The 22,215-nt window shown below is 44.4% G+C and overlaps 1 protein-coding gene across 1 annotated transcript in view; it reads right to left on the reverse strand.

The window, feature by feature from the left end:
• Nucleotides 1-22,215, reverse strand: part of LOC130275797 (inter-alpha-trypsin inhibitor heavy chain H3-like) — a 64,592-nt gene extending 42,377 nt beyond the window's left edge. Inside the window, exons 1-8 of the mRNA XM_056524221.1 lie at nt 22,123-22,215; nt 17,123-17,140; nt 13,902-14,068; nt 12,232-12,336; nt 11,170-11,332; nt 9,671-9,781; nt 5,746-5,871; nt 3,953-4,069 (exon numbers count right to left, since the gene is read on the reverse strand). Of these exons, the coding sequence (XP_056380196.1) occupies nt 3,953-4,069; nt 5,746-5,871; nt 9,671-9,781; nt 11,170-11,332; nt 12,232-12,336; nt 13,902-14,068; nt 17,123-17,140; nt 22,123-22,215 (900 nt within the window). The remainder of the gene's footprint in view (nt 1-3,952; nt 4,070-5,745; nt 5,872-9,670; nt 9,782-11,169; nt 11,333-12,231; nt 12,337-13,901; nt 14,069-17,122; nt 17,141-22,122) is intronic.

Consider the following 22,215-nt stretch of genomic DNA (forward strand, 5'->3'; position numbering starts at 1 on the left):
GCCAGATAGCAACCAAGCAACAGCCTGATGTTACCAGGGTTGTTACTGGCCCTCCCCAGCCTAAATAATGCCAGCCGGTTACCCCCTAGGCCCAGGAGCGCCATTTTTGATGCTCCAGACCTGTTGGTACCGGCTCTTCCCGGCACCCCTGTGGAGGTGGATACCAGGGTAATAACTGGGGGTTAGCCCTAGCTGTTTTTGGGGCTAACGCTAAGCCCCGGCTTAGTAATGGATTCCGTCGATAACTACAAGCATGGCTGTATGGGCATGCTGGGAGTTGTAGTTTAGCAACAACTGGAGTCTCCCGGTCTGGGAGGACACTGGCAGAAGAGTCTGTTTACTCTATACAAAACGTACAATGTTAACACCCTTACCAGCCTGGCTCCCATCTGAAGCTCCGCCTCCTAATGGCATCATCACTAGAGGCAGAGCTACCCAGCCGGGACTGGAGGGAGGTAATGGGACTTCTTTGTCTTCTGTATACACTATATACATCTATCTATAGATAGATGTATATAGTGTATACCGCCCAAAGGGTTAACCTACACTGTCCAGCAGTGTAAGTTAACTCTTTCCTTGCCGGGCTGGCACATAGCGCACAGCTCAGCAAGGGGTTAAGTGAGCCAGCAATGTAACATAGTAATATAGTTCACAAGTCGAAAAAAGACCAGAGTCCATCAAGTTCAACCTATAATCCTAATGAGTCCCTACTGAGATGATCCAGGGGAATGCCAAAAAAACCCTCATACTCGAGGTAAAAATTAATTCCCGACTCCAAATATGGCATCAGAATAGATCCCTGGATCAACGTTCTGTCCCTATAGATCTAGAATCCAGAACCTGTAATGTTATTATTATACAATCCATAACCTGCAATGTGTACTGTATACACATTGCAAGCTCACTATAAGTTCTTGCTGGGCAGTAGATATACAACGTACAGTATGTCTACTGCTCAGCATCAGCTGTTCTCCAGGCTCTGTAGCCCTGAGCACAGCTGAGTTGCGAAATTCACATCAGGAGGATCGCAACAGGTGTCAGGAGTGATACCTGCTGTGATCTGTCCCTTACTCCAGGTACTACTACTCCCAACATGGAGCACACTCTGCTCCATGCTGTGAGCTGTAGTATCTGTACTAATAGACAGATGGCCTGGGTGTCACACTTCTGACACCCATTGCAATCTGTCTATTAATGCAGGTACTAAAGCTCCCAGCATGGAGCAGAGTGTGCTCCATGTTGGGAGTAGTAGTACCTGCAGTTAAGGTCAGATCACAGCGGGTGTCGCTCCTGACACCCGATGCGATCCTCTGGTATAAGCTATAGAAGCGGCCTCAGCCACACTTGTTTGGCCCCTGCCCGCACTATACTCCGCTATGATGTGAGGTTATCTTCACATCACAGATTCGAATATGCTGCTGAGAGTTGTGTGACCAATACTATCCGGTCAATCACAGCTCTCAGGGAAATATGAATCTGTGATGTGAAGAGAACTTCACATCACAGCGGAGTAGGGTGCCGGGCAGAGTGGATAAGTGCAGCTGGCCAACGGCTTCTATAGCTTATACCAGGGGATCACAGCAGTGACACCCACTGCGATCTATCTATTAGTATAGGTACTACTACTCCCATCATGGATCAGTCTGTTCCATGCTGGGAGTAGTAGTACTACAAAAAAAAAATATAAACACAAACATTTTATCAAACTCATAATTAAAATAGAGAGATACAGAGATGAGAGCTCTACATAAAATACTTAAACGAGGACTCAGGCCGAGGATACTGCATTGCACACACCCGATGTGCCTATAGATACTAATAATTAACAATAAATGGAGCAGTCCTACTAGGCTAGGGGAAAAACACAATTGCTAGCTAAAATTGCACTAATGAGGTGGCTGGGACACAGGGTCTGTGCTATAGTAAGCGCAGTGGGACAGTCTGGAAATTGCAAATGTCCTATTTGTTATAGGTGAGGATTGGTGTGAATTGTAGTCTCAGTGAGGGTATTTAGCGCAAATAGCGCTGAAAGATTAAGTCCAGAGTGTTGGCCGTAGTTGCAGCGCAGTTTCAATTCTTCTGATTTCTATAACCTTTTTTTCCCTAGCCTAGTAGGACTGCTCCGTTTATTGTTAATTACATAGTTAAAATACATTACTAATAAAAAGTTTTACAAAATTAATTATAAAAAATATATTATTTGTTATAATTAAATTAATTAAATGGCCCCTTTCTAAATTTTTATATTGCCGGATAGATTTTTAGTTCTCTGCCCAGCCACATAAATTGATCCCTGTTTAAAATGTAATAAAAATGTTGTTCTGAAAAATATTAATTTCGTTAAATACAATTTTTTCCATCACTACTGTATCTTTTTTATTTATTTTTTAATTTTTTAATGGTACTCCACAAAATTTAACAAAAAAAGGTACCTCATCACTTTTTTGGATCGCTAAAGGCCAAAAAAAAGAAAACCCGCCTGCAAAAACGCCAAAGTTAAAACCCACATGGCGTTTTTATTGTGTTTTTTCTCTCCCATAGACTTGTATGGGAGGAAGACGCCATGATTTTCCCGAAAAAACCCCGCCATACTCTGAATTTGAAAACCAGCCTCTGAGCCCAAAAGACCTGTAAAATGCCGAAAGGATTTAAAAAAAAAAACGCCAAAATGAAAAATGCCAAGTGGATCTGGCATTTTGCAGTTCACTATTGACTTGCAGCTAACATCTGGCCGTGGCGTTTTTTCACAGAAATGTATGAAAACCTCTGTGGAATTCTAGCCTCAGTGTGTTCCTACTATTATCTAGGTTGTTAACTTATCCCCCTAGAGATCTTCTCCTGAACACCTGCTGAAGCTATGTGCATAGGTATAAGCTCAGAGATCACCCCTATGTCTTGTACTTAATTATTGTTGATAATTAATACGATACGACAGCATTGGTTTATGTCTTTTAATGGTCAAACAACATGGAAACTGAACAACAACAAAAATATATTTTTTAGCATGTGAGACAAACAAGTCAAAAATTACTGACATTTTATACAACTTCAAAACCTCTCAGCTACAGAGCCATCTAGTGGCACCAGACATACATAACAGACAATGCACAACAGACAATACAGAACACCTATACCTCCTGCTGATTGGCTGGGAGAGCTGTTTGCAAAGCAATATGGGCTACCCTGAGGTCATATGATCCTTCCTACTTCTTTCTGGGCCAATGTTTTTTTTAACGGGAACCTGTTACACTCAAAATGCAGTCCAATGTGTGGGCATCATGTTATGAAGCATGAGGAGGTGAGCAGGTTGATATATAGTTTTTTTGGGGGAAAAACATTATTTAAATGTGTCATTTATTATGTAAACCTTTGCCTTTTTTTGGCTAAGTAGTAATGTGGGCATTTATCCATACGCACCCTTGAGTAGAATTGCCCAAATAACTTAAAGGAGTACTCCGCCCCTAGACATCTCCAAAGGATAGGGGATAAGATGTCTTATCTCTGGGGACCCCTGCGATCTCGGCTGCGGCACCCCAGAAATCCGGTGCACGAAGCAAACTTCGCTCCATGTGAAGTTCGCCGGAGGCTCGTGACGTCATTGTCATTCACGCCCCCTCCCATAGACTTGCATTGTGGGGGCTTGGACGTGACGTCACGAGCGGGGTGTGGCCGTGATGTCACGAGCCTCCGGCATTGCACATGAAGTTTTAAACGAACGCCGGGTACAGAAGGGAGAATGAGGAGAGGTTTCCATGAATAAATTACTAGTCATCCTTGAACTTTTGCCACAAAACTATATATGTAGACACAAATAAGACATTCATTACCCCACCATTGTTTTTCATTTACCATAAAATGCCTTTTGTAACTTTGTAGTGAACATAAATCCTGCCATGGGAATTAGAAAGTTAGAATTTGCTTTGAAGTTATTCTTTTGTATAGAATATCTTACCTGCTCTATTTTTCTACCCCACATTGAAGAACTTCTGTCAATGACGTAAACTACATTTTTGGGCACACCAGACAATTTAGGGGGCGCAAAAAAGTGAACAAAATATCCATTGACAACCTGAAAAGGAAACATCAAAGTCATTTTAATACCAAAAGTGTCATAGATTTTGAAAGTCAGAATTATTCATTCCCTTCGTGACAACCTCTGTACTGTTATGTCCTGCTGCAAAAGTGAAGTATAGCCCAACACCACCTTCTGGCAGCATTCCTGAGGAATTGTAGCCCAATCCTCATGGCCAATGGCCTCCAGTTTACTAATATTGTTTGGTTTGTTTGGTTGCAATTGCCTTTTACAAATCCCACGACAGATTTTCTATGGTGTTCAAGTCATGTGAATGTGATGGTCACTGCAGAATCGTCTCGTGTACACAAGCCTTGGTGGACTTTAAGTTGGGATCACTGTGCTGTTGGAAGGTCCAAGCTTCATCTTCCTTACAAGAAGGCATAACCTTTTCTGCTAGGGTTTCCTGATACATGATTGAATCCATCTTACCGTCGTCCCTCCCTCCCCCCCTCCTGTCTGCTCATGGAGTGACCGGTGATGTGAAGAGGGGAGTTCATATTACTGCTAATTAGGGTTTAAGGGAAGCAGAAAGCCTTTTTTCAGATAAGGCAGCAGTGCGCCTGTTCTGAAATTACTGTGGCTGAGAAAGGCTTCCTGCTGCCTTAAAATCTAATGATCAGTAATGCAAGCTCCTCTCTTCAAATCACTGGTCTTGTCCAGAGCAGAGAGGAGGGGAGAGAGATGGAAGCTCTGCTTTTAGAGAGTGTGACGTGATGGCACAGCTACAAGGAAAGAGCAAAGCTGATAGAAGATCTGTGCTCTGTGGCTAATAACATTATATCCCTTGTTTTATTATACTTGTTGACACCATACACAGGTTTTTTCTTTCGGAAGACAACCCCTTTAAGATCTTCAGCATTTAGTGTTAGTCTTACTATGCAAACCAAATAGTGTCGCTAGTGTTTGCAAACTATTCCTTAAATTGTATCCTTTCAACATTCAATGCCTTTGCTATCTTTTTGTATAATTTTCCTGGCTTTTGCTATGTAATGTTCTCTTCTTAAGATCGCTCTCTTGACATAGGCTTGCTTCTAACATGCCAGCAAAAGTCATAGTCAACACCTTATTTACGAATGTGTCCTCTTATGAGGAATTCTATTTAGGGAGTTGAACAATTCTAAGACTAAAGTATATGCTAGATGTGGTTGTTCTTTTGTTGAATTTAGATTAAATAGTTTAATTATTCTTGCTTGGTAGTTTTTGTAAACACAAATGATGTAGATATTTGTATAAATCAATGTATCCAAAATACCCATTCCAGAATCAGTAACATGGCTGCTGTATTCATGAGGGGGAGGGGATGCAGGGATGCATAGCTTGGAGGACTGCCAAGGTGTGAAAGACTTCACATAGTAGGAGGTAATTCCAGTGCCTGTGTCAATTATTAAAACAGCAATCCTTTATTTAAACATACATACATTTAAAACATGAGTTAGAAAGCATAGTGTTCAAAACATGTTGGCAGGATGCCGAGACACAGTTTTTTTTAACTATTTGTATGTTTAAATTAATGATTTTCAATAGCCTTTTTGAGTTACTAGAAAAGGCTAGGGTTGGTAAGATAGGGTGGTGCAGCTTTCCATCAACACCATGACCACCAATGAGCTTACAAACCCCACTTAAAAAAAATTGACAATCGCCCCAGGTAATCTTTGATCACTATTTCTCACCTGTATGTTTCCAGGGGATTCTCTGTTAACATCGTAGGTCACAGTAAAATCTCCATTCAGTAAAGTAGTCTCACAGTTTGCACAAGAACGCTGCTGATCTATGGTGGGTTTAAAAGAGACATGGCCCTGAGGACAACAAAGATAAAAACCATAAATGATTTGGGTCCTAAATGTCACTCTATGCCAACACACATGAGCAGTTCTTTTAGAGGTTTACAGTTGATATAAATGGTAGGCAATCTAATTCTTCCCAGTTTGGGATTTACAAACCCAACATATACAGAAGCTGTAGACCATACTATTTTCCAATCTTCTAGCTAAACTAAACGTACTTTAATGTAATGTAACGCTAAAACCAACAACTAAGGCTGTGTTCCCACGTGCCAGTGAATGTATGTGACTGAAACCATGCCCAACACATTCTCCAATTGCTGTGCTTTGTTGCTGAGATTATTGGCTACATGGCACGCCCATTGGTGAGCACATGGGGGCATGGTTTCCACTGCATGCATTCACCGTTATGTGAGAACACAACCTTAGGGTATTTTGCTGCGTATTTTCCTACCCAATGGTAAAATACGCAGCTGATTTTGCTACTTATTGATATGTAGCAAAATACGACACGTATAACCCTTAATATATTTTTTTAAATATTGTATAAAAAGCTTGTTTACAAGTGGCTGTGTGATCATTTGAACCCAGGAATGTTACGCCTAGCACTCCGGGTCCCCGCTCCTCCCCGGAGCGCTTACGGCGTCTCTCTCTCCGCAGCGCCCCGGTCGGTCCCGCTGACCGGGAGCGCTGCACTGTCATGGCCGTCGGGGATGTGATTCGCACAGCGGGACGCGCCCGCTCGCGAATCGCATCCCAGGTCACTTACCCGTCCCGGTCCCCTGCTGTCATGTGCTGGCGCGCGCGGCTCCGCTCTCTAGGGCGCGCGCGCGCCAGCTCCCTGAGACTTAAAGGGCCAGTGCACCAATGATTGGTGCCTGGCCCAATTAGCTTAATTGGCTTCCACCTGCTCCCAGACTATATCTGATCACTGCCCCTGCACTCCCCTGCCGGATCTTGTTGCCTTAGAGCCTAGTGAAAGCGTTACTGTGTTTGTCCATACTGTGTACTTGACCTCCTGCTATTGCCTTATTGACTACGATTCTTGCTGCCTGCCCCGACCTTCTGCTACGTCCGACCTTGCTTTTTGTCTACTCCCTTGTACCGCGCCTATCTTCAGCAGTCAGAGAGGTTGAGCCGTTGCTAGTGGATACGACCTGGTCACTACCGCCGCAGCAAGACCATCCCGCTTTGCGGCGGGCTCTGGTGAACACCAGTAGTGACTTAGAACCGGTCCACTAGCACGGTCCACGCCAATCCCTCTCTGGCACAGAGGATCCACCTCCTGCTAGCCGGCATCATGACAGTAGATCCGGCCATGGATCCCGCTGAGGTTCCCCTGCCAGTTGCCTCTGACCTCACTACACTGGTCGCCCAGCAAGCTCGACAGATCGCCCAACAAGAGCACCAGCTGTCGTACTTGACCACCATGACTCAGCAACTTCAGTCGCAGCTACAGCAGCTTCAGTCTCAGCTACAGCAATTTCAGTCACAGCTACAGCAGCAACAACCTTCTCCTCCGCCAGCTCCTGCACCTCTTCCGCAGCGAGTGGCCACTCCTCGCCTCCGCTTGTCCCTGCCGGACAAATTTGATGGGGACTCTAAGTTTTGCCGTGGCTTTCTTTCACAATGTTCCCTGCACTTGGAGATGATGTCGGACCAGTTTCCTACTGAAAGGTCTAAGGTGGCTTTCGTAGTCAGTCTTCTGTCTGGGAAAGCTCTGTCATGGGCCACACCGCTCTGGGACCGCGATGACCCCGTCACTGCCTCTGTACACTCCTTCTTCTCGGAAATTCGAAGTGTCTTTGAGGAACCTGCCCGAGCCTCTTCTGCTGAGACTGCCCTGCTGAACCTGGTCCAGGGTAATTCTTCCGTTGGCGAGTACGCCATACAATTCCGTACTCTTGCTTCTGAACTATCCTGGAATAATGAGGCCCTCTGCGCGACCTTTAAAAAAGGCCTATCCAGCAACATTAAAGATGTTCTGGCCGCACGAGAAATTCCTGCTAACCTGCATGAACTCATTCATCGAGCCACTCGCATTGACATGCGTTTTTCTGAGAGACATCAAGAGCTCCGCCAGGAAAAAGACTTAGATCTCTGGGCACCTCTCCCACAGTCTCCGTTGCAATCTACGCCTAGGCCTCCCGCCGAGGAGGCCATGCAAGTGGATCGGTCTCGCCTGACCCAGGAGGAGAGGAATCGCCGTAGGGAAGAAAATCTTTGTCTGTACTGTGCCAGTACCGAACATTTCTTGGTGGATTGCCCTATCCGTCCTCCACGTCTGGGAAACGCACGCTCGCACCCAGCTCTCATGGGTGTGGCGTCTCTTGATTCAAAGTCGGCTTCTCCACGTCTCACGGTGCCCGTGCGGATTTCTCCTTCAGCCAACTCCTCCCTCTCAGCCGTGGCCTGCCTGGACTCTGGTGCCTCTGGGAATTTTATTCGGGATTCCTTGGTGAATAAATTCCGCATCCCGGTGACCCGTCTCGTCAAGCCACTCTACATTTCCGCGGTCAACGGAGTCAGGTTGGATTGCACCGTGCGTTACCGCACGGAGCCCCTCCTAATGTGCATCGGACCTCATCACGAAAAAATTGAGTTTTTGGTCCTCTCCAATTGCACTTCCGAAATTCTCCTTGGACTACCCTGGCTTCAACACCATTCCCCAACCCTGGATTGGTCCACAGGGGAGATCAAGAGCTGGGGTACCTCTTGTTTCAAGGACTGCCTTAAACCGGTTCCCAGTACTCCCTGCCGTGACCCTGTGGTTCCCCCTGTATCCGGTCTCCCTAAGGTCTTTATGGACTCTGCCTGCCATAAGAAGTGCCTCTCCCCCCCTCCCAGTCCAGTCAGGCAAGCCTCGGTGCCTCCTCATGGCCCCCGTCCTGGTGTCACACTGCCCCGTGCCAGGCCTCGCCCTCTGCCCTCCCTCCCCATTCCCACTCCTGCTGTACTGCCTGCCGTTGAGGAAACCCTCCATTCTTTCCCGGTGTCCTCATCCCAGGGGAGGCAGTTACCGGACAAAGAGAAGGGGAGACCTAAGGGGGGGGTACTGTTACGCCTAGCGCTCCGGGTCCCCGCTCCTCCCCGGAGCGCTTACGGCGTCTCTCTCTCCGCAGCGCCCCGGTCGGTCCCGCTGACCGGGAGCGCTGCACTGTCATGGCCGTCGGGGATGCGATTCGCACAGCGGGACGCGCCCGCTCGCGAATCGCATCCCAGGTCACTTACCCGTCCCGGTCCCCTGCTGTCATGTGCTGGCGCGCGCGGCTCCGCTCTCTAGGGCGCGCGCGCGCCAGCTCCCTGAGACTTAAAGGGCCAGTGCACCAATGATTGGTGCCTGGCCCAATTAGCTTAATTGGCTTCCACCTGCTCCCAGACTATATCTGATCACTGCCCCTGCACTCCCCTGCCGGATCTTGTTGCCTTAGAGCCTAGTGAAAGCGTTACTGTGTTTGTCCATACTGTGTACTTGACCTCCTGCTTGCCTTATTGACTACGATCCTTGCTGCCTGCCCCGACCTTCTGCTACGTCCGACCTTGCTTTTTGTCTACTCCCTTGTACCGCGCCTATCTTCAGCAGTCAGAGAGGTTGAGCCGTTGCTAGTGGATACGACCTGGTCACTACCGCCGCAGCAAGACCATCCCGCTTTGCGGCGGGCTCTGGTGAACACCAGTAGTGACTTAGAACCGGTCCACTAGCACGGTCCACGCCAATCCCTCTCTGGCACAGAGGATCCACCTCCTGCTAGCCGGCATCGTGACAAGGAACACATGAATTTTACAATGTTTGCTATCACATATAACATATTACCTTTTCTCCAGAAAAAGATTTTTTTACAGCCGGTAGTAGGTCATTTGTTAGAAAAGATGCCTGAGCATCTAGAAAGCTGATACCTTGAGGCTCATGTATATCTACTTCAATCTGAAATACAAATAAAATGTCACATGTTTAATTATATTTGGTCACCAAGTTTAATCCATGTTGATCTTAAATGACAATTCCTGGAATACACTTAAATAAAAAATAGTTGATTGTATTGGAGGAAGTTGCCATTTGCTGCTTATTTCTCCGCAGTGACTGCTACAGGGAAATTGTAGTATTACATGCGGCTATTTACATCAATGGCTGACTATACAAAGGACTTAATGAATGCTCTGGGGGACGCTGCTACTTTTAAGCACCTCTATGCTCTGACTCATATAGAGATGTCCTGACCAGGGGACCCCATTCTATGACATCCATAGTTGCTGAGTATGTGTTCCAGATACTAAAGTATGAAGTTGTCAAGTGGTTGAGAGTCTCCCAGCTCTGCTCCTGTAAGGTAGACCAGTGTATCCTGCTAGGTCTTGTCAGTAAAGTTAGGCTTAGTCAGCAACCAGATTGAGCCTAAATCTGCTGCAAGCGTGATGATAAAAACTTGTTTCTTCTAGGTACCGTTTCTATTGCTAGAATCTTCTAATCTAAGACAGATCAGGGTCATAAGTGTGGTGATCACGGCACTGTGTGGAGTTTTGGAGGATTTTAACCAAGATTGTCTTCAGTCCGTGCTGTGAGGGCATCTATGTTTAAAGGGGTACCCTGCCCCTAGCCTCTTATAGGGGATAAGATTTCAGATCGCGGGGGTCCCGCCGCTGGGGACCCCCGGGATCTCAGCTGCATCGCCCCGCTATCATTACTGCACAGAGCAAACTCACCCCCGCAATACAAGTCTATGGGAGGGGGCGCCACGCGAAACAATTACGTAGGTGGAAAGAGGCGTGGCAGCCTTAGGGCATTGCAGACCCCTGGCCATGCCTTTCATGCTTTTCCTGACTGTGGGAAAAAAAAGTAATTTTTACAAAGATAAAGCCATGGAATAAGCAGCCAAAGGTATGGCTGCATTACACATGTAGACAGCCTTTATACAGTGTGCACAGTTTTATAGGGTCATTACATGGTACAGTTGTGCGTTAAGTAAATTTCAACTCTGTTTACAAGATGCCGGAGTGTTTGGAGCTAAACATCACAGGTACATCCCCAGACACCACACCAAGTGTACTCCAGGGTCAAGGACTGTGTTCTACTGACAAAAGTGTTGCACAGGCTCACAGGGGGTTCCTCAGGTTAGCCAGACCACCCTGCCCCACATGAAGCTTTAAGTTTTTCCACCTAAGTGACTTCTACTCCAAGCTAGCCTAAACTGTTAGTCTCCTCCTCTATGTGGGCAGCACAAGTGTGCAAGTTAAATATATAAGATTTTTTAAGAATATAAATGTGAACCAAACAAGAATTCTATCATTCTATTTAAGTGATACTGTATGGGACCGTACCTCGTATTTTTTTATAAGAGTTTTTGGCTGAACTTTAATGAACATCTCATATTTTCCAAGGTGACGTTTCAGCATTTCTTCATAGACCAACTCAAATGTTACTTGACTTTCTGAAGCCACATTAACCGATACAGTGAATTTCTCAGTCTTTCTACCAGAAGCCCTGTGTGGAATAAAATTGTTTTATGTTAGTATGATATATGTATGGTACAATATATACACATATATATATATATATATATATATATATATATATATAATGTTACACAATAATGGAGTGAAAATCACAGAAGAATTGTGAAAAAAATCATCACACACAGGTACAGACACTATATTATGAACTACACTAACTTTACAGACCCTGTAGCATAGTAAAAAAAAATATATAAAAAAATCCCGGGATACCCCTTTAATTTGCTAAAATGTGGACAAGTGACTAGATACTGCTTTTTATATTGTGAAAAACACTTTTGAAAGGAAACTGTTAACTTTTAAAATGCGGCACTCATGTGTTTCTGTGTACTCATGATGTACACAGAAACACAGAAAATAGATTTACAATGTATTAAACAGACCTAGGCGTCAGCATTTTAGACAAAGACATTTGACTGTCCAGGAAACCTTGTAAGACTACAGCCACCCAAACTAGATTCAGTGTAGAAGCTGGTACAGCTGTGCTCGGCTACCACATTTACAGTAGCAACAAAGTAGATGAGTAGTCTCTAATACTTGCTGAAAAAATTCACAGCAGAAACTAAATTTTGGCATGAATTCAATAGAGAAGACAAAATACACAGTAAATATTGCTGATTGAGCTGCAACTATGCTGTAGATCTGAAGCAAAATCTGCAATTGATCCAGGCTGGCATGCCAGTTTTATTATGTAAAAAAAAGTAGCACATTTTTGTGCCAGCCCCAGAAAAAATACTCCCATCGACTTTTATCTGTAAAATATTGGTGCATGCATTCCAAAATCCACAGCAGCAAATCAACACCAAATTCCCAATAAATTATACAGCATTTCCGCAGCCTGGAAGACTGAACCCAAATAGAATCATTTACCTGACAAGTCCGGCTGTTTGGCCCCTTGATACGGCTTTTTCATACTGTTTTTTAGCAGCTTCCTTTCCTTTGATGACTCCTAGATAAGTTACTCCATCTATTATCCTGTAATATCCAATTACAATTGGTTATACAAACTATTCTTCATAATGCCTTCTCTTACAAGGACTCTTATAAAAGAAATGGATACATCACATCAGTAGGGTCAAGCACAAGCAATACACTTTCTGTTTCCCATATTTACCAAAGAAACAAACATTTTGTAATGAATACAGGTGAAGGTTCATCAGATGGGATGGAGCACCAATAAAATTTATGTCATATTAAAAAAGTTGATTATCCAAAACACGTCACTTAACTATAGAAGAACCTATGGTATCTTTATCCTGGAGCAAACCATGGCCAAGTTTCCAATGTGGTGACTTTGCAGGGTAACACAGATGGTGTTGCCAGGGCCAGCTGGTAGTTGTAGTCCCACCCTCAGTAGGAGACCTTGTTCACAGTGGCTGCAGTGGAGTTCAGATCATTAGTACCTCTCTGGGGGACACCACAATTTGAAAAGAAGAGGGACTGCACTAATTGTGTTGCCTTCCTGGGGCAATTCCAGCTAAAGGCGTATTCCAGATACTAGAAATTCTCTCTTGTGAAGTTTCCCGGTCCCCCACTGAACGCTCCAGTCTCTACTTCTGAGATGGACTTGGCTCAGCAGTAATGGACCGCTCGGCCAATCACCAGGTGAAGTGGTGTTCTGCCTCACTCACTGATAGGCTGAGCGGGCCATCAATGCTGAGATGAATCCATCTCAGAAGACTTTATAAGCAGACCCTTAAGGGAGTGAGGTAAATGAGTATATATTTTTTATTTATTCTGATTGCAGCCTCTGAACAATAGAAGAGAATTTCTAGTATCCAAAATAACCCTTTAACAATTGGGATGCCCTTGGTGGTGCACATGCAGTTGGAAACCAAGACACATGGATTTGAGGAGTTGCTTCAAAATGGTTAACTTTACGTAACACAAAAACTTCATCCACAAGGTGCACAGCTTAAACAGTTTCAACAGATGATTCCTGTGGTGACAAGTGGTAGCTGGTAACAAGGAGTTAACCCATGTTAAGTCAGTGGGTTGGATAGTTAGTTCCTGAGATGAATGAATCTCTGAGACAATTAGGAGAATACCACTGGTTGGCTCCTAGCAGTAGAAGTGTATGGCACAACCAGAGGTCCAAAATGGCACAGACATTTAAAGGGCCCTTGAAATTGTTATCTCTTAGACTCAGAGAGGCTGGTCCACCATGAGGAGTAGTGGCCAACAAGAATGAATATATCCCTCAGGCCAAGGAAAATCAGCTATACTGGATATCTTTAGTAAGTCCATGTGGCAGACAGTCTTGGTTTTACGGAATCCTGGTAGTCCTTGATAACTTACTTGGGATAAGGTAACTCCTTTATCCTCTGTCAGTACAAGTGCAATAAGCCAGTAGTCATTCACTATATAAATGTCACACTTTTAGACAATTGCAGTTATATAAGTTATGCCTCATTATATCATACAAAAACATCTGTCGTGGGATGTAAGGAAAGATAAGATTTGTTTGACTCCCAAATCCTTAGGTAAACTGAACAATAGCTATATTTGGGCATAAGAAAAAATGTAAAAATTGGACTTACATGCTGAAATTTGTAATAAAAGCAGTTTTTGGCAGATCCACATCAAAGAAGGCTTCTTTTGAGATATTGGCATTATTAACAGCTCTACTTGTGATGACATTGTGGGCAAAGCGGGACGTCACCTGACTGCTGATAATTATACTGTAGACTTCTATATCAGCGACCGGCTGCAGGGCACAAAATAGATGGATGTGCAAAAGTTATTATTATATCTGGAAATTCACATATAAGACTTTTATCTTATTGGGCTCGCCATTTCTTTGTCAGTTTAAAGAGAATGTGTTATCAGAAAATAAACTGTTGTTTAAATTAGGTTTTTTATGTTAACCATATTTTTGATGAATTTTTGGTGATTTTTTTTTCCTAATTTTCCCTTTTCTTTCTATATTTTATATTAAACCTGAAATCTTGCAGTTTTTAGTTTGACCACTAGGCCTAAAACTACGCTGAGACTTCCTCTTCTGTACAGATCATTTTCCCAGTAATGCCTTTCTTCACAGTACAGAATGGGGGAGATTTATTAACTCTTGTGCAAAGGAAAAGTTGACCAGTTGCACATAGCAACCAATGAGATTGTTCCTTTCATTTTTAAAAAGGTCTTAGAGAAATGAAAGAAGTGATCTGATTGGTTGCTATAGGTAACTGCACCATTTTTCATCTACACAGGTAGATTTGATAAATTTCCCCCAATAGCTTTTGATCAGAGAAGAGCCCCTCACTATATAGAATGCCCTCTGAAAATGTTACAGAGAATGCACAGTGCTGTCTCCAATTCATCTTAGACAGGTCCTGCACATTGTTGCCTATGTCAATGGGCCGTGCCTAAGTGTGGTTAGAAAAAAGCTCAGGCAAGGTGGCAGCTCCATAATAATATGCAAAAAATGAAATAAAGAAATTACATATGTTAGTTTCTTGCATGCATTGAGTTTCTATTGAAGGGGTGCTGTCATGGTCACATGTTCCTCCATAGGATACCATGGTGTGCACATGAGAGCCATTCCTCGCTAGCCAAATGCGACACAAATATATTATAGGACAGGACAGAACAAAACATTAATCCAAGTTTCATAAAATTGACAAAGATGTGGCAACCCCTTTAGGCTGTGTTTACACTTGGGATCTTTTTTTTGGGAATACTGCCACTGCAGTTTTTGAGCCAAAGCCAGAAGTGTATTCAAAAGGAAAGAGGAATATAAAAGAAAGACTTATACTTCTTCTTCAGGAAAAGACTTCTGGCTTCGACTCAAAAAGTGCAGTGGCAATTTCCCCCCCCCAAAAAAAAAAAAAGTTGCCAAGTGGAATCCCAGCCTTATCTGTTACTGTAATAAGACACATTAGATGCTTCTGTTAACCATATAGAATGAGTTTACAGGAATTCCCTTCATGTATATTCAGGATAGAAATAACATGGTTTGAAGAAGAAACCTAAAACTTTACAGCGTTTCAGCACTCCAAACATTCAATTACAATGTAGGTTGAATGAAGAGAATTATTAGTTTCTATATATTTTATGGACACCAGATATGCAGCCAGGCAAAAATGGTTTCAAATTATTGTATATACCTTATATACTCGAGTAGAAGCCGAGTTTTTCAGCACGATTTTTCGTGCTGAAAACTCCCCCCTTGGCTTATACTCGAGTGAACTCTCCGCCTGTCAATCCCTTCTCAGTGGTCTTCAACCTGCGGACCTCCAGATGTTGCAAAACTACAACTCCCAGCATGTCTGGGCATGCTGGGAGTTGTAGTTTTGCAACATCTGGAGGACCGCAGGTTGAAGACCACTGAGAAGGGATTGACAGGCGGAGAGTTCACTCGAGTATAAGCCAAGGGGGGAGTTTTCAGCACGAAAAATCGTGCTGAAAAACTCGGCTTCTACTCGAGTATATAAGGTATATACAATAATTTGAAACCATTTTTGCCTGGCTGCATATCTGGTGCCCATAAAATATATAGAAACTAGTAGTAAATGCTGGGAGTTGTAGTTTTGAAAAATCTGGAGGTCTGCAGGTTGAAGACCACTGTGGCCTTCATCATCATCCAGACCCCCCTTTAGTTTTCTACTCACCTCCCCTCGGTGGAAAGGAAGGGTGAGCTGGTCCGGGCCATCTATGCTGCAGGGACCGTCCGGTGGGGAGGGTTAGTTGTTCCGGGCTGTCCATTTTCACCGGGAGGCCCTCTTCTCCATTCCGGGCCGGCCCCGGCCCAGTGACGTTGCCTTGACGACAACAGACAGGGACGTCCATGCGCAGCAGACGTCCCTGCACATGAACCTCCCTGTGCGTCGTCGTCAAGGCAACGTCACTAGTCCAGGGCCGGAGCGGAGAAGGGGGCCTCCCGGTGAAAATGGACAGCCCGGAACAACTAACCCTCCCCACCGTACGGTCCCTGCAGCATAGATGGCCCGGACCAGCTCACGCTTCCTTCCCACCGAGGGGAGGTGAGTAGAAAACTAAAGGGGGGTCTGGACTGGATGATGACGAAGGCCGCAGTGGTCTTCAACATGTGGACCTCCAGATGTTTCAAAACTACAACTCCCAGCATGCCCGGACAGCCATCGGCTGTCCGGGCATGCTGGGAGTTGTAGTTTTGCAACATCTGGAGGTCCGCATGTTGAAGACCACTGATGAAGGGATTGACAGGCAGTGATGATGAAGGGGGGGTGATGACGGGGGGATGATGACAGGGTGATGATGATGGGGGTGATGATAACAGGGTGATGATGATGGGGTGATGATGACGGGGGGTGATGATGACAGGGTGATGGTGACGGGGTGATGATGACAGGGTGATGATGATGGGGTGATGATGACAGGGTGATGATGATGGGGTGATGATGACGGGGGGGATGATGACAGGGTGATGGTGACGGGGTGAAAATGACAGGGTGATGATGACGGGGGTGATAATGACGGAGGTGATAATGACGGGGGTGATAATGACGGGGGTGATAATGACGGGGGTCTGGATGATGACAGGGGGGGATGATGTATTTCCCACCCTAGGCTTATAGTCAAGTCAATAACTTTTCCTGGGTTTTTGGGGGAAATTAGGGGCCACGGCTTATCGGCTTATACTCGAGTATATACGGTACTATGGAAGATACAGACCAGATTAAAAATGGATACTCTAATCTCTGCTGTTAACAGGGAAGCCCTGTGTGATACATGTGTGGTGACATTCATCTAGTCAGTTGTATGTTTAATATGCTAAACGCCTTACCTTGTCGGTGCTTCTTTTCTGTAAGCAAAAAGAAATAAAAAATTCAATTGTGCAAAATTCATTTAGGCTATATTCACACCTGCATTTTTTTATGGGAAAACTAGCTCTGCATGCGGCACTACTTTTCCAAGTAGGGCCGGGTTCACACAGTCGAAAACGTACAGATATTCCGCACAAAAAACACGTACAGATATTCCGCACAAAAAACACGTACAGATATTCCGCACATTTGACTAATGCAGCGGGTGCTAGGATCGCTTAAAATGCATTGTCTCGTAGATGACAATGCATTTCATTGTGGAATTCACAGAAGGAATAGACATGTTCTTTCTGCGGACGCCGGAATCTGAATTTCCAAAGCAGAAACATTTGGCACAGAAATTCTGCCATGTGAACAGTGCAGCAGATTTCAATATAAATCAATGGGACTCTGCTGCTGTGGAATGTCGGTGCGGACAAATTCCATCGTGTGAACATACCCTAAGATAACAGGCACATTAGCAAAACCTAGAAGTTCCCAAAGTCAGACAAAGGTTTCTGGATAAGTGAAATAAGAAAATGTTTCACACAACACATATGGGAACAACAGTGATAAGTAACAATAGTAGTGTGAACTGTACACAGTGGCTGATTTAGCAGACCATAGGCCCCAGATCATTATCCAATGTCCAGATGTCCTCTCCAATTCTTCTTCCTTGTCCATCTTTCTTCTTTTTCTGCCCCCCTTGCCCTGTCTTTTCTCTCAATTTTTCTTCCTGCCGCTGTCCCAAACAGAATTGTACGCTCTCCTCCTCCTGACAGCCTCTCTACATTGGTTTTCTGCTCTGTCCAGCAAGAGACAGATGAGGATGACACCGAGTCCAACAGCCTATCTGGAAACTGTTGCCTGGTGTGGACTGGGGTAAACTCCTCCACCTCTTTACACATGTGCTGGGCCAGTGCCAACGTATATGAGTAGCATATTGTTAAAAGTGCATTTTAAGCAGTAGTCTTGGGCACCCAAACACCCCATATGATGATTCGCCACTGACTGTGACAAGTTTTCCATTGATAACAATCTGACCTGCATTGCACTAATTCTTCTAAAAGACAAGGCCATTTCAAAATTGAAAGATCTGATTGGCTGCCATGGGAAACTTAGCAACTTTTCCTGGGGACAGGTTTTGATAAATCTCCCCCATCAAGTTATCCTGCCCTAACTGATTTGTCTTATGATACCCTAAGGAAGGGGGATGATTTTATTCTTAAAAAGAAGAGAAAGGAGGAAACTTCTCTCTATCCAGAGAATCACCTGGTCCTCCTGCACCACTTTATGACTTTAGGCTAGAATCCTGGAATTGTTCTCATGTACAATACAAACTAAGGCTGCATTCACATTTGCATTGGAGGTTCCTATGTGGCAGATTCTGATGCATTTGATCTTAAGAATAGTCTGTGTTAGAAATAAAGAGATCAATGCACAAGTAGCAGGGTATGTAAGGGGGGATTTGTGGTTGAGGTTGACAAATATAGAATAGGGGCTGTAAATTCGGTGCCGATGCCATGGAAGAAGAGGTTTCCATCTTGCTTTTAAATCCTTATTCTGATGTACAACACAGACTGAGGCTGTATTCACATTTGCATTACAGGTACCTAGATTCTGACATATTTAAAGAGGTAAACTGTTCTGAACGCTGGGGGCAAACTGTTCCGAACGCTGGAGCCGGCGCCATGAGCTTGTGACGTAATAGCCCAGCCTCCTCATGACATCATGTCCCGCTCCCTCAATGCAAGTCTATGGGAGGGGGCGTGACAGCCGCCACGCCCCCTCCCATAGACTTGTATTGAGGGGGTGGGACATCATGAGGGGGCGAGGCCATTACGTCACGAGCTCCGGGCGCCACTCCAGCGTTCGGAACAGTTTGTTCCGAATGCTGAGAAGCAGAGTACCCCTTTAATTAGAAGAATAGTGCAGCAAGCAGTGCTATTCTTTCTGTCAAAATGGCACAACCCATTTTAAGTGAATTGGGTCCATTGTGCATTGTCATTTTGGTTTTTCTGCTCCTATGAAAAAATAATTGACAACACAAATGTAAATTGAGCCTTAGGCTAGGTTCAGACTCCGGAATTTCCACCTGCAATTCCGCTTCGAAATTGCAGGCGGAAATTCCGCTTGCTAAAACGTATAGTTTAGTGAATGGGTTTCCGTTCACAAATTCACACCTCGGAATTTGTGAAGCGGAATTTGTGAACGGAAAATCCGCTTGGAAATTTCCGCCTGAAGAGTGGTGTTGCTCTTTCTTCAGGCGGAAATCCGTGTGGAACACACTGCAGTCTATTGGAGACTGCAGTGTCCACACGGTCCTAGCGCCGACTGATTCAGTCTGCGCTGGCCGCACTCGGAATCTCCGGGCGGAAAATTTTCTGCCCAAAGATTCCGTAGTCTGAACCTAGCCTTAGCCCTATTTGTGAGCCAACAAACATTATACAGAGTGAATCCAGGTAGAAAAAACAGACATGGCCGCACATTCACAATTTTGTATTATGACCTAGTTGACCTATTTTGACCTAATTGCTTCTCAGCATAATTTCAAAAACTAACAGGTTGTTAGTATACATTTTGATCAAAAGGTACAAAGCCCTCTCGCCACGTCAAGGCCACCTATTAAGAGTGGGTCCCTAACGTCCCTAGCATAAAATGGCGTAGCACCGGGCGGCGCCCACCACTGCCGCGACACCAGTGCCCACAGGGGGAACGACCCACTGGCAGAGCGGCCCCAGTGCCAACCAAACCAGTCTCTGGGACGCACCACCCCCCCCGCGCAGACACGGCGCCGCGGCAGCAACGGACGCCGCACAGCACCACACCAGTGGGTCGTTCCCCCTGTGGGCACTGGTGTCGCGGCGGTGGTGGTCGCCGCCCAGTGCTACACCATCTTATGCTAGGGACGTTAGGGACCCACTCTAATTAGGTGGCCTTGATGTGGCGAGTGGGCTTGTACTTTTTTGATCAAAATGTATACTAACAACCTGTTAGATTTTTAATTTATGCTGAGAAGCAATTAGATCAAATTACATTATGTAGATCTGCGACCATGTCTGTTTCTTCTACCTGAATTCACATTGTGGTTTTTATCCCCTCTTTTTTTTTTTTTTACCATGTGTCTGCACTCTGCCCCACCCCCTCAGCCCAACCCTATATAAGTAGTAGTTAGCTACACAAGGGCCTTTTCTTTCCTAGCAGCCTCCCAGTCTGACTGGGAGTGCATAGTAAGTGAGCTTTTACACCCTGTTCACACTGGTGTGGTGCTGTGCGGTGTCCATTGCTGCCGTGGCGCCGTGTCTGCGGGGGGGTGCGGCCCATAGACTGGTTTGAGTGGCATTGGGGCCGCTTTGCCAGTGGGTTGTTCCCCCTTTGGGCACTGGTGTCGCGGCGGTGGTGGTCGCCGCCCAGTGCTACGCCATTTTATGCTAGGGACGTTAGGGACCCACTCTAAATAGGTGACCTTGACATGGCGAGTGGGCTTGTACTTTTCGATCAAAAATGTATACTAACAACCTGTTAGTTTTTGAATTTATGCTGAGAAGCAATTAGATCAAATTACAATATGTAGATGTGCGACCATGCCTGTTTCTTCTACCTGAATAAACATTATACAGAGTTTCAGCTGGACATTTCTAATAGTTTTGAGGCTCTGATCTTCAACTACAGCTGTGAGTAAATTGGTCGTCTCTCTTTTTTACATCCCAAACATGACTCAATCAAGACGTAAAATTTGCTATGTAGTTGGAGGAGATAGTAGTTAGACTAGGAGACAGAGGATTGTTGGAGGTCGTTATTATGAAAACCTAATAAACCCTAATAAACTCCCTTAAAAAATTTGCTGAACCAAGTTTTTTTTAAGAATAACAAGCTGCTGGTAAGAAGCAAAAATCCTACAGCTAGAATCTATTTCAACATTACAGTTAAAGGGGAACTCCAGTGGAAAACATTTTTTTATTCATATCAACTGGCTCCGGAAAGTTAAAAATATTAATGTTAATAATGAATTAATATGAATGCTTCCAGTACTTATGAGCTTCTGTATGGTACAGAGGAAGTTGTGTTTTTATTTTCTGTCTGACCACAGTGCTCTCTGCTGACACCTCTGTCTGTGTCAGGAACTGTCCAGAGCAGGAGAGGTTTTCTATGGGCATTTGCTCCTACTCTGGAAAGTTCCTGACATGAGTAGAGTAGGAGCAAATCCCCATTTAAAACCTCTCCTGCTCTGGACAGTTCCTGACACAGACAGAGGTGTCAGCAGAGAGCACTGTGGTCAGACAGAAAAGAAATACTCAACTTCCTCTGTAGTATACAGCAGCTGATAAGTACTGGAAGGATTAAGATTTTTAACAGAAGTAATTTACAATTCTATTTAACTTTCTGAACCAGTTGATAAAAAAAAAAAAAATTCCACTGGAGTACTTTAAAAATAGGAACTTGCCAAAAGCCCCTTAAAAAGTGACAGTACATCAATAATATCCAAAGGTGGCAACATAATGTCATGTCCTACTATACCAGTGGTCTAGAACTGTGGCCCTCCAGATGTTGCAAAACTTCAATTCCCAGCATGCCCGGACAGCCAACGGCTGTCCGGGCATGCTGGGAGTTGAAGTTTTGCAACATCTGGAGGGCCAAAGTTCGAGACCACTGTACTATACTGTTTCATGCAATCACATGATAGACAGACACCAGAATACAAAACCCAAATATTGGTACATTACAGTAAGAATTCTTTTTTGACCTCTATGAAAATATATATATGTCATTCCATTAGATTTTCATTAATGTATAAAACTTTGAATATTTCCTATGTTAAAATGCATAAAGATAACATGTGATAACCTAATGGTCATATAGTATAAAAAACGTAAATAATAAAAAGGGACCATGAAATGCTAAACCTACTTTTGTTGACCATAATTAATAATTCATAATTCATAAATGAGTTATTAACCCCCGACACATAATAGATACAGACCTGTAAGTTTCTTATTCCTTCAATGACAAAGTCGCTGCTTATCGGGGATAAGGCATAAAGGAGCAAAGTAAAACCTAGAAGAAGTCGACACAT

Source organism: Hyla sarda, chromosome 6, assembly GCF_029499605.1.
Source record: "Hyla sarda isolate aHylSar1 chromosome 6, aHylSar1.hap1, whole genome shotgun sequence".
NCBI classification, from domain to species: Eukaryota; Metazoa; Chordata; class Amphibia; order Anura; family Hylidae; genus Hyla; species Hyla sarda.